Here is a 13,746-nt window from a genome sequence, read left to right as displayed (position 1 = left end):
AAATCCCAGCCATTATTTTTCTCCCATTGACTGTCAAGTTTGTAAGACAGAATTAGTTTGCCTGCCGTCCACTGCACAAATCTGATCATAATTCAGCACCATCGCATACAGAATCTGACCTCTTCCTGTTCTAGCATGAATTCCAAATAGATTTTAAAATCGGAATTAATTGGAAATGGGATGCTTCAGAAATAAAAAAAATCAATTATCATTTGGCCCAATTGCAATGCTTCTGATTGCTTGGGATCAAAATTAGACAGCTCAGTAAAATTGGTTCTTGGTTCATGATGCATGTTTAACCCACTCCTGTTGCTTCCGATTTAGGCACCATGCAAATTTCAGGCTACCTGCTCATTTGGTCTGTGGGACGCAGCCCAGTGTCAAAGCTGCTTATGAGTGACTGCATGACTGAGCAAGAGGCTCAAGTTAGTCTCCAGCTTGAAAGTAGTGGCCACCGTCAGGAGAAAACTACCATCAGCCACAATACAGAGTCTGATGTGATGTCTCAACTTCCATCAGAGTACAAGCAGAAATCACCCGAACCTGCAGTGGAAGTGGAAACTGAAGTTACGCAAGATCAGATTGCTGCCATCATAGCTGCGGATGACCTGTGTTCAGACAAGGCTGGAGTATCTCAGTAATCCAGAAATCTGCCCTCCAAGGCACTGTGAGGGCTACTGAGGCATCATTCTGGGACAGCAGTGTCATCATGGAACACAGAACTGTCACAACATTCCCATTTGCCACTCCACCAGCTCCCTGGTTCTTTACTGCTAGCTCGCCAATCCAGATTGCTGCCCCTCATGCTGAGATGGTGTAATTTTCAGCTGGGCTTTGCTGGGGGACATCCTGCCAGGTCATCTGCAGAATTCCCCCCCTCCCCCCCAATCCCCCGTCTGCCAGCCACTCCGCAACCATTTATGTAGCACTCCAGCACTCTGGGACAGGCAAAGGCAAATAGAGGACAGGCACTAGGGGAATGCACAAGGATGATTATTTGGCTTCTGTATGGAATATTGGATGCTTTGATCTCTCATTTTATAAATGTTCATTCTGTGGTGCCTTGCATTTTTGCATTATGTCCAAACAGACACCATGTTGATCAGTGGCAGAGGGACGTTTCAGGAGGAGAGGGGAGATAATATGTGGGATTGTTGGTGGATGAGACATTAGGGTTGCCTTCACTAACACCACAGTTATCTGGGACAATCACGGACAACCTGGCTGGAAAGGTGGTGAAATAGAAACAGAAAGTATTGAAAATACACAGCAGGCTTTGGAGTATCTGTGGAGAGATCAAAACAGGGTTTAAGGTTTGACGTTTACCAGCCACTGGGTGGCATGAATGGAATAATTGGGTAAAATAGCAGGCAGTGGCATCGAGCTGCACCCTGGTACTTTTCCACTGCCTGGGTAGTTTCCCAGTGGCACGGCTCTGATGCAATAAGGGTAATTTTATGGGTGTGCGGCAATTTTTCTGACAGCATGGGGAAGCCATCGCCTTTATGCATCAGAGCCAAAGACTCCATGGTCTAAAGAGGAGGCCATGGACAGGGAAGACATCCCTGCAGGCCCATCGATTTCCCTGAAGCATCTTGCCTTTTAATTGGCAAGGCCTTCCCTGAATTTTGTAGCCCCTAGGTTTTCATGAAAAATATATACATCCATTAATATATATTTATATCTGATATATATATGATATATATATATCACCAGCATAGTCCACGTGGACTATGCACAGTAGGCACTTGAAATCCGAGAGAAGCACCACCAGCGCTGCCTCAGCAAGATCCTGTAAATCCATTGACAGGATAGGTGCACCAATGTCAGTCATCTCACACAGGCCGACATCCCCAGCATCGAAGAATTGACCACCTGTTGTGAGCCACGTATGGCTGTTGTATATATTATTGTATTAACTCATGGCTGTTGTATATATTATTGTATTTACTCACTGTTACTGTTGTTGTGTTGATGTTGTTGTTGGCTCCGCCTGTGGCTCCGCCCCTCCGAGAGGGTATATAACCCATCGATCCGGGACGGCCTCTCAGTGCGGGAGAAGCTACTGGTGGGCATATTCTAGCCGATTAAAACCACAGTTCTTGTTAACTACCGTTTCGACTGGATTGATTGGCATCAATTTAATCAGCTAGAATTTTTTTAACGTGGAAGCAGTTTTAAAACTAGAACGCCTCGATCTTGTGCCGCAGGCGCCGGAGGCTACGGCAATATTTGAGCCTTGGCTCAATTGCATTGAGGCCTACCTCAGCTCTTTCGCCGCCGCGGTCTCCCCGGAAATTAAACAGCGTCTCCTCAACGCCCGGGTGAGCCACAGGATTTTCCAGCTCATCAGAAACACGGCCTCATACACGGAGGCAGTGGAGCTGCTCAAACGACAGTTTGTGAGGCCGGTGAACGAGGTACTCGCTCGACACCTCCTGACCACGCGGCGTCAGCGCCAGGGTGAGTCACTGGCTGAATACCTACGTGAACTGAGAGTACTCGTCCGCAGTTGTAACTGCAGGACTGTCACAGCGGTCGAGCACGCGGAGCTGATGGTCCGGGACACATATGTGGCAGATGTCCGGTCCAGCTACATCCGGTAGCAGCTTCTAGAAAAGGGGGCCCTCGACCTCGAGGAGACTGTGAAGCTGGCTACCTCGCTGGAAGTGGCCTTCCAGAGCCTGGATGCCTTCCCATCCGACCACGCGGCATCTTCGGGGACGTCGGAGGTGCAGCCATCACCCGACTCAGGCGTGCCTCATTCCTGCACCGCGCGGCAGCCGTCCAGCTCTGGAGGACCATGCTGTTACTTCTGCGGTCAGGGCCAGCACCCCAGGCAGCATTGCCTGGCTCGCAACTCCACGTGTAACGAGTGTGGCAAGAAGGGGCACTACGCTAAAGTATGCCTAGCTAAGCATAAAAATCAGAATCAAAAACAAAAAGCCTGTCAAGCCCAGTGTGAGACTCACAGACCCCGCAGCGTGGCATCGTGCCTGCCCAGAGCGCCCTCTGCTGACGCGTCACTCACCGTGTACAATCCATGGGGGCAGCCATCCTGTCTGACATCATCGACGTCGAACACCGTGCGCAATCCATGGGGGCAGCCATTTCATCCGACTTCGTCGTCTCCGCCATTTTGCGACCAGAAGGACACTCATCGCCATCAACTCAACTCCATTCAACTTGACCAGTCCCGGCCTTGCCACCTTCAAAGCTCGATGATGGCCATCAGCCTCAACGGGCAGGAGACGTCCTGCCTCTTCGACTCTGGGAGCCCTGATAGCTTTGTCCACCCGGACATGGTAAGGCGATGTTCCCTCCGGGCCCTCCCTGTCTCCCAAGTCATATCCCTAGCTTCCGGATAACACTCCATGCAGATCCGGGGGTACTGCACCGCCAACCTGGCAATACAGAGCGTCGAATACGCCAATTTCAAACTCTCTGTCCTCCCCCATCTCTGCACCCCTCTCCTACTGGGTTTAGGCTTTCAGTGCAACCTCCATAGTCTAACCTGGAAGTTCAGGGGATCCCTGTCCTCTCTCACTGTCTGTAGCCTCGCGACCCTGAAGGTCGCCCCTCCCTTGCTCTTCGCGAACCTCACCCCAGACTGTAAGCCCGTCACCACCCGGAGCAGACGGTACAGTGCTCATGACAAGGCATTCATCAGGTCAGAGGTCCAGCGACTCCTAAGGGAAGGGATCATTGAGGCCAGTAATAGCCCCTGGAGAGCACAAGTGGTGGTCGTCAGGACTGGGGAGAAGAACCGGATGGTAGTCGACTACAGTCAGACGATCAACCGGTACAAGCTGCTTGATGCGTACCCCCTCCCGCGCATATCTGACATGGTCAATCAGATTGCGCAGTATCGAGTCTTCTCTACGGTAGACTTGAAGTCCGCGTACCACCAGCTCCCTATCCGGCGGGAGGACCGCCAATACACTGCCTTTGAGGCAGATGGCCACCTCTTCCATTTCCTCAGGGTCCCCTTCGGCGTCGTTGGTTTTGGTCTTCCAACGAACGATGGACCGAATGGTCAACCAGTCCGGGCTGCGGGCCACGTTCCCGTACTTGGATAATGTTACCATCTGCGGCCATGACCTGCAGGGCCACAATGCCAACCTTCAAAAATTCCTCCACACCGCCCGACTCCTTAATTTGACATAGAACGAGAAATGCGTTTTCCGCACAACCCGGCTAGCCATCCACGGCTATGTAGTGGAAAATGGAGTCCTGGGGCCTGACCCCGAACGCATGCGACCCCTCCTACAACTCTCCATCCCCCACTGCCCCAAGGCCCTGAAAAGGTGCTTGGGGTTCTTCTCCTCCTATGCCCAGTGGATCCCCAACTACGCGGACAAAGCCCGCCCACTCATTAAGTCCACCACATTTCCCCTGATGGCTGAGGCCCGCTTGGTCTTCAACCGCATCAGATCCGAAATTGCCAAGGCCACAATGCACGCCATGGACAAATCCATCCCGTTCCAGGTGGAAAGCGATGCATCTGACTTTGCCCTGGCAGCCACTCTTAACCAGGCAGGGAGGCCTGTCTCCTTTTTTTCCCGTACCCTCCATGCCTCTGAAATTCGACACTCCTGAAAAGGAGGCGCAAGCCATTGTGGAAGCTGTGCGGCACTGGAGGCATAACCTGGCCGGCAGTAGATTCACTCTCCTCACAGACCAATGCCTTCAAGTTCAACAACACGCAGCGGGGCAAAATTAAGAACGACAAGATTTTGCAGTGGAGGATCGAGCTTTCCACCTATAACTATGACATCTTGTATCGTCCTGGGAAGCTCAATGAGCTCCCAGATGCCCTGTCCCGTGGTATCTGCGCCACGCGCAGGCTAACCGATTACGGGCTATCCACAATGACCTCTGTCCCCGGGGGTCACCCGGCTTCTCCACTTCGACAAGGCCCGCAACCTGCCCTACTCCACAGAGGAGGTCAAGGCCATGACCAGGGACTGCCAAGTCCGTGCGGAGTGCAAGCCGCACTTCTATCGGCCAGACAAGGCCCACCTGCCCTTTTGAACGCCTCAGTATGGATTTCAAAGGGCCACTCCCCTCCACTGATCGTAACGTGTACTTTCTCAACGTTTTTGATGAGTACTCACGTTTTCCTTTTGCCATCCCATGCCCTGACATGACCTCTGCCACAGTCATCAAGGCCCTGCGCAGCATCTTCACCCTGTTTGGTTTTCCCAAATATTCACAGCGATCGGGGATCCTCATTCATGAGCGATGAGCTGCGTCAGTACCTGCTCAGTAAGGGCATCGCCTCGAGCAGGACTACCAGCTACAACCCCAGGGGAAACTGGCAGGTAGAGAGGGAGAATTCTACGCTCTGGAAGGCCGTCCTTCTGGCCCTATGGTCTAGAGGTCTCCCAGTCGCCCGCTGGCAGGAGGTCCTCCCTGACGTGCTCCACTCCATCCGGTCACTGTTGTGTACTGCCACTAACGAGACCCCTCACAACCGTCTATTTGTCTTTCCCAGGACGTCGATCTCCGGGATCTCGCTTCCTACCTGGCTCACGACTACTGGGCCGGTACTCCTCCGGAAGCATGTGAGGAGCCATAAGGCCGACCACTTGGTCGAGAGGGTTCACCTCCTCCATGCAAACCCTCAGTACGCATACGTGACACACCGCGACAGGCGGCAGGACACAGTCTCCCTCAGGGACCTGGCCCCCGTGGGTACCCCTGCGCTCACCATCACCTCACCGCTTCCTTCTACCTCCCCATCTACCCCATCAACTGGTACCCCTGCGGCCACCATCACCTCACCGCTTCCTTCTACCTCCCATCTACCCCATCAACTCATCCGGGGTCCATTAACACTGCCCCTGCACTGTCACTCTGTTCGGGACCCTGGTGTGAGGACGACGTGCTCCCGGAGTCGAAGGACTCGACGCCAGTGCCTACACTGCGGCGTTCACAGCGGACAATGCACTCTCCTGTGCGATTGAACCTGTGAGTCCACTTCACCCCCGCCGGACTTTTTTTTAAACAGGGGGTGAATGTGGTGATCCACATATGGCTGTTGTATATATTATTGTATTTACTCACTATTATTGTTGTTGTGTTGATGTTGTTGTTGGCACCGCCTGTGGCTCCGCCCCTCTGAGAAGGTATATAACCCATCGACCCAGGACAGCCTCTCAGTGTGGGAGAAGCTACTGATGGGCACATTCTAGCTGATTAAAACCACAGTTCTTGTTAACTACCGTTTCGACTGGATTGATTGGTATCACCACCCTCGATCAGCCCTGCTGGGCGGGCCCCATCATCTGCATGCCTGACACGAGCCTCATGAAACAGGAGATCTGCTCAGCTTCAAGGTGGCAAGCGAACTCCAGGAGCGCAGAGATAATGCTTCAAGGGCACTCTCTAAGTCTCCTTGAAAATGCGCAACACTCTCATTGAAACCTGGGAATCCCTGACTCAAGATCGCCCGATGTGGAGAAAAAACATCGGGAGGGAGCTGAATACCTTGAGCTTCATCGCTGAGAGCAAGCTGATGCCAAGCGTCGACAGCGAAAGGAATGCATGACAACCCGGGCACCCCAGCTGGGCACCCCACCCATCCGCTTCTCCAACCATCATCTGCCCCATCTCTGGCGGAGACTGTAGGTCACGCATTGAACTACTCAGTCACCTGATAACTTATTTTTAGTGTGGAATTGGCTCCGAGGGACTGACTGAGAAGATATGTACATAAATATATATGTATCATGTGACAGCTTGCTGAAAATCCTTTTTCATGCAAGATATAACATTTTAATTATGTTGACAAAAATATTTATCTATTTTCATGTTATAGGGGCCTGGCCTGGAATGGATGGCATGCACTGTTTAAAGTCGATTTATTGTGTCTGTTCTTTCAGCCAACGCTCAAGGTTGTGCAACAATCCTGGATAGAAATTAGTTGGTTTCCTGTGCAACAGGAAAGCTGCATTTCAACCCAACCCTGGATTACCAGAACATCACACAATGCTGGATAGAGGGAAGCATAAAAAATGTTTTACCGTGCTGTAAGCTAGTCCTTCTACTGTAGATGTATAATTATGCATGTGTCCATTTAACTGACTATTAGCTTTCTGAATCTTCTAATGGAAGATTCTTAAGGGTGTCTCCACAGCCCTCAAAGGTAATTAAGTGAAACTTCAGACAGCCACATCATCTCCACTATTGAATCCACTTTGGCTGCTTCATATCGATGATATATCCTTCATCCCATAGCAACATAGGAACCATTGTGTTCCATGGATAATATTATTAACGTAGCCTAAGTTTAACCCTTTAATCCTCGGTCCCATTTGTAATCAGGGGCGAAATTCTCCCGAAACGGCGCGATGTCCGCCGACTGGCGCCCAAAACGGCGCCAATCAGACGGGCATCGCGCCGCCCCAAAGGTGCGGAATGCTCCGCATCTTTGGGGACCGAGCCCCAACATTGAGGGGCTAGGCCGAAGCCGGAGGAATTTCCGCCCCGCCAGCTGGCGGAAACGGCCTTTGTTGCCCCGCCAGCTGGCGCGGAAATGACATCTCGGGGCGGCGCATGCGCGGGAGCATCAGCGGCCGCTGACAGTTTCCCACGCATGCGCAGTGGAGGGAGTCTCTTCCGCCTCCGCCATGGTGGAGACCGTGGCGGAGGCGGAAGGGAAAGAGTACCCCCACGGCACAGGCCCGCCCGCGGATCGGTGGGCCCTGATCGCGGGCCAGGCCACCGTGGGGGCACCCCCCGGGGTCAGATCGTGGGGGCCCCCCCCAGGACCCCGGAGCCCGCCCACGCCGCCTTGTCCCGCCGGTAAGGTAGGTGATTTAATTTACGCCGGCGGGACAGGCAATTTCTCGGCGGGACTTCGGCCCATTCGGGCCGGAGAATTGAACCCGGCGGGGGGTCGGAGAATGTCGCCCCCGCTATTTACCTTTATTTTAATTTTTTTAAACAAGTTGAATTTGCACAGCCTTGAGAGTCTATTCTAACACACAAACTGATGAAAAAGGACAGGAACAGACCAGCTTGTCCATCGAACCTGTCACATTTTGGCATGTTGTAACTTTCAGACACCATCATGCCCATCTCATCATTCACTGACTACCCCGACACAAACATGCAAGCTCTCAGAACAGGTGAAAGAACAGAGAGTAAAAAACCCGTAGACATCTTAAGAAAAACACTCCACTCATCTACTACCCCTTCTAATCTTTAGTGTCACCTCAGGCTTATTAATCTTGCACTTGTGCCTCTTATTTCATGCTTACAACCCATGGTAAATACACTGCTGTATCTACAATGCTCACATGCTTATCACAATCAGCAAATCATTAGGCTCGCTGATACTGTATCTTGAAAATTGCTTCATTGTATCAATTAGCAGCTTCACCTACTTCTCAAGAAAGAATAGACCGATCCTCTGACTTCCACTGTGATGCACAGTACACACTGAATCATTATTGTTATAAGCCATTTCCTGTAAGCCAATTTCAAATTCCTTTGAATTAAAAAAAAATCAGAACGATGATTAATGATTGTTTAGCTGGCAAAGTGATTGCAGATTCCTCCAAGTTCTCAAATATCATTGCTTTCCATCTTTTCTCACACAGGATCTCAATTACAGGAGCTCAGTCCAGGTAGATATTCGAGGCCCCTGATTGAATCAATTTGTTCCTTAACTTTCTGTACAGATTGGAGTAGGTGGCAATGTACTCAAATGCAATGCTTTGGAATTGACTGAAGTAATAGTTTATTAAGCCCTCTTTAAATAATAATTGTTCAGCGATCTAATTCAGTAGCTCATTATTCATGACGCACTAAAATCTTGGCATGTTTAAATATTTATTAGAATCTTTAAGTAATCCAAAATTCTTTTCCTATATTTAAAATAACCGTGCTTCTATTTATAATGTACCTTATCCTATCAAAATCTCAAAGCAATCTGAAATCTATCTGACCAAGCAAACAAGACTTCAGTTTAATATTTCAACATATGGGGGCATCGTCACTATTTCACTAGAGTATAAAATGGATCGGACTCGAACTCAGAACCTTCCGATGCATAGTTTCAGAAAATAAAATAGCTTTCATAGAATTCCTACAGTACAGAAGGAGGCCCTTTGGCCCATCAAAAGAGCACCCCACTCTGGCCCACACGCCCGGCCACCTAGTCCTGACCCCTGTAACCCATAACCTAACCTGCACATCCCTGGACACTAAAGGACAATTTAAAATGGCCAATCCACCTAACCCTGCATCTTTGGATTGTGGGAGGAAACCTGAGCACCCGGAAGAAACCCACGCAGTCACGGGTAGAATGTGCAAACTCCACACAGTCACCCAAAGCCAAAATTAAACCCAGGTCCCTAGCGCTGTGAAGCAGCAGTGCTAACCACTTTGTCGCCCCATTTGAGAATCTTTCCAATGCTGACAATGTTTAGCGAATGGTATTGTGCTTAAACATCAATACCTGCAAAAGTGAAGAATTCCCCCCCATATTTGTCTCAGTAGTTGCAGGTCAAGGTATCAAACTCCGCCAGGGTCTGAGACAGCATTTAGACTGTACAGAGGTGCTGTCTTTCAGATTACATTTTACCAGTGGTGCTGTAGGGGTTGGACAGTCCGCACCACCCACCCTGGACCAATTGAAGCCCTTAAGTGGTTAATTAATGACTAATTAAAGGCTTCTTCCTGCCACCACTGGTATTTTCGTGGGAGATGCCCACGCCAGGTGGTAAGGCAGTCCGATATACCTTGGTAATCTGACTGAAGCTTATTTTACCAGTGGTGCTGTAGGTGTTGGACAGTTTGCGCCACCCACCCTGGGCCTATTGAAGTCCTTAAGTGGTCAAGTAATGACTAATTAAAGGCTTCTTCCTGTCACCACTGGTATTGTAATGGGAGATGCCCATGCCAGGTGGCAAGGCAGTCAGATATACCCTGGTAATCTGACTGAGGGCTTGGGTGGAAAGGGGTCTCGGTTGGGCACCCTGTGCCCCACAGACAGCTACACAGTGAATCCTCCCCCTGCCTGACTAGCCATAGCCATCTGCTCCCCCCCCCTTACCTGCTTCTCCAGCCTCTATCATTGACTTGGTCTGGGAACGGTTGCATCTGATTGGTCAGCAGCATTTGGAAGCAGGAAATCGGCCTCAGGAGAGTGGAAGCCATGACCTCAAGCATCTAGTTGCCTGAACACCGCAAAATACCATCATGGCTTCTGATGCCAGCAGAAGCAGGCTTGTCCCCAAATTGCCAGCTGTTGGGCAGGGCCCCCGCCATCTACCTAAATCCTGGTCATAATAGAACATAGAACATACAGTGCAGAAGGAGGCCATTCGGCGCATCTAGTCTGCACCGACCCACTTAAGCCCTCACTTCCACCCTATCCCCGTAACCCAATAACCCCTCCTATGTTTTTGGTCACTAAGGGCAATTTATCATGGCCAATCCACCTAACCTGCACGTCTTTGGACTGTGGGAGGAAACCGGAGGACCCAGAGGAAACCCACGCAGACACGGGGAGAACCTGCAGACTCCGCACAGACAGTGACCCAGTGGGGAATCGAACCTGGGACCCTGGCGCTGTGAAGCCACAGTGCTATCCACTTGTGCTACCGTGTCTGGAGAGGGAGAGATAATTAATGTTGACAGTGCAGAATTAATGATGGGGGTGAAGGCGATGGCTTTGATCTTCCCAGTGATTAACTAGAAGAATTTGTTGTTCATCCAAGGCTAATATTGAATAAAAAGGTTATGGAGAGGTAGGGCAGTGGGTTGTCATGTATAGTGGGCAGCCCGGTAGCACAAGTGGATAGCACTGTGGCTTCACAGCGCCAAGGTCCCAGGTTTGATTCGCCGCTGGGTCACTGTCTATGTGGAGTCTGCACGTTCTCCCCGTGTCAGCGTGGGTTTCCTCCAGGTTTCTTCCCACAGTCCAAAGACGTGCAGGTTAGGTGGGTTGGCCATGATAAATTTCCCTTAGTGACTAAAAAGTTAGGAGGGGTTATTGGGTTACAGGTATAGAGTGGAATGAGGGCTAAGTGGGTCAGTGCAGACTCGATGGGCCGAATGGCCTCCTTCTGCAGTGTATGTTCTATGTTCTGACACATGATGCCACCATAAGAGGAGCATGCAAATGACGAAGAGGAGGAGGCCATAAATAGATGCTTGTGCGACTCCAGAAGTAGCAATGTTGGTCTATAAGTGAAGCCATTGCTGAAGAAGATGATCTGACGGTGATTTGATCGGCAAGAGTAGAACAAAGCAAGGGTAGAACTGAGATGGACAATAAAGGAGAGACCTTGGATCAGATTGGTGTGATCAATCATGTCAAAGACTGCAGAGTTGCCAAAGAGGATAAGTAAGGATCGTGCACCAAGGTAACTGTCACGCAAAATGTATTTGATTAATGCCTGGGTGGCTTGGTAGCAGAGTGGTTGGCACTGTTGCTTCACAGCGGTAGGGACCCGGGTGACAACTTGGGTCACTGTCTCTGCAGAGTCTGCACGTTCTCCCTGTGTCTGCGTGGGTTTCCTCCGAGCGCTCCAGTTTCCTCCTACAAGTCCCGAAAGACGTGCTGTTAGGTGAATTGGACATTCTGAATTCTCCCTCAGTGTAGCCGAACAGGCGTCAGAGTGTGGGCGACCAGGGGATTTTCACAGGAACTTAATTGCAGTGTTAATGTAAGCCTACTTGTGACACTAAAGATTATTATTATTTATGGTGTTGCTGAGGTTCACACATGTTGGGTTGGGTGGCCTGCAGTACAGTGGAACTGGGGTCACGGAAGCTGGAAATGGGTCCCATGGACATGTTGAAAGTACAAGAGGAGAAATAGGAGCGAAACGAGAGAATGCTGTGGATTCAGGGCTAGGGCGGGAGGTGGTCGAGGTAAAGGGAGGGAAGCCATTGCATGCAGTTCAATAATTGGTCTCAATTTTAGTGACATGGAAGTTCAAGGGCTCCTCGCATGTTGGGACATGGAATATGGGTTTACAGAAACAGTCGGTCATGAAGAAAATGACACAAAGATTATCTTAGCTCTAATGGTCCTGAAATAATGAATAGTTTTATCAGGAAAAATTATAGGCTGATCGCGCTTGACATGATCCAGCCCGATGCACATGTGAATCAGTTGATTGTCAAATTAGTTCAAATTTGTCTATTTTATAACTAAATAGAGTGCTTGATGGCATTTTGGCTCATACAGTGAAACTCCACCAAATATGCCAAATGCAGACAGATTCTGGTCTAAGCAGTGAACATGTAGAGGATTTCTACAAGTTGTGTCATGCATTAAACAGCATGGGCCATCAAACAGTATAAAGCACAGGAGACCTAGATTATTTTTATGAAGCGAACACTTCGGAAAACGCGATAAACAGGTTCATATATAAACAGATCATAACAATTATTTGGTCTTCCCTTTCGATTAAAAAAAACCAGACCGATATACACATTGTCGTTCCTAATACTTACACAAGCTTCTTGTTGCACAGTCTCCAGGATACGCTTTGCTGGAATCAGGAAATCCAGTAAACAGCAAAGCCCATCTCCCTTGTATACTGTGTCGATGACCCTGAAGATCTGACTGAGGACCGTGGGAGCAGTGGCGTCAAATGGAGGATACAAAGCAGAGAGGATGCGTTGAATACAGGTGTCCAGCGATTGTGAATTCTGAGTCAAAAAAGAGATATGTATCATCAACTTCTCCCAAACACAATTGCTCAATTTTACAGACAAATTATGAATTTTAGACAAAACCAAGAGACGGGTAATACAAGAGAACATAAGGGAAACTTTTCAGTGGGTTTTGTATTAAAAACATATAAACTAGGAGCAGGAGTAGGCCTCGAGCCTGTTCCACCATTCTATAAGATCATGAGTGCATTGTGGCTTCAACTCCACATTCTGCCTACCCCCATAACCTTTGACCCCTTTGTTCATCAAGAATCTATCTACCCCTGCCTTAAAAATATTCAATAACCCTGCCTCCAACAGTCTCTGGGGAAGGAAGTGTCAAAGACTCATGACGCTTTGAAAGAAATAATTCTCCTCATTTCCATCTTAAATGAGAGACTACTTATTTTTAAATTGTGTCCCCTACTTCTTCTCTCCCACAAGGGGAAATATCCTTTAAGCATCCACCCTGCCCTTAGGATCTTATATATTTTAATAAGATCACCTCTCATTCTTCTGAACTTCAATGGATACAGGGCAAATGTGTTTAACCTTAATTCATAAGATAACCCTCCCTATCCCAGGTGTCAATCAAATGAACCTTCTCTGAACTGCTTCTAATGCATTTATATCCTTTCTTAAGTGCCCTACTCCCAGCTCTGCAATGGCAAGCCATCACTAGGAGGCAGAGGAAACACTACAAGGACACTCTGAAAGCCTCCCTAAATAAATGCAACACCTCCATCGACACGTAGGAATCCCTTGTCTTAGAAAGCACAAACTGGAGAAAAAGCATCCGCAAAGGCACCAATCACCTCAAGTATCACAGGATGGAACACTCGGAGGCCAAGCAGAAGCAGCAGAAACAGAGCGCAGAATCCAGAACATTCCACCCACCCACCTCATCAAGTACAACCTGCCAAACCTATGGCAGTGTGCATATTCAGGATCGGACTATTCAGCCACCACAGAACCCACCTCCCCAGAGTGGAAGCAAGTCATCCTCGACCCTGAGGGCCTGCCCAAGAGAGAGATCCAAATAAGGGGACTAAAAAATGTAGACAG

At 49.4% G+C, this 13,746-nt stretch overlaps 1 protein-coding gene across 3 annotated transcripts in view; it reads right to left on the bottom strand.

The window, feature by feature from the left end:
- LOC140428312 (pleckstrin homology domain-containing family G member 4B-like) overlaps positions 1 to 13,746 on the bottom strand; it is a 263,637-nt gene that overhangs the window by 156,499 nt on the left and 93,392 nt on the right. For all 3 annotated transcript variants that reach the window (XM_072514651.1, XM_072514650.1, XM_072514649.1), the window contains exon 2: positions 12,481 to 12,678. In XM_072514651.1, the coding sequence (XP_072370752.1) occupies positions 12,481 to 12,678 (198 nt within the window). The remainder of the gene's footprint in view (positions 1 to 12,480; positions 12,679 to 13,746) is intronic.

This window comes from Scyliorhinus torazame, chromosome 8, assembly GCF_047496885.1.
Source record: "Scyliorhinus torazame isolate Kashiwa2021f chromosome 8, sScyTor2.1, whole genome shotgun sequence".
Lineage (NCBI taxonomy): Eukaryota > Metazoa > Chordata > Chondrichthyes > Carcharhiniformes > Scyliorhinidae > Scyliorhinus > Scyliorhinus torazame.
Note: the sequence above shows the minus strand (reverse complement) of the source record. Positions and strands in the feature narration are given on the sequence as shown.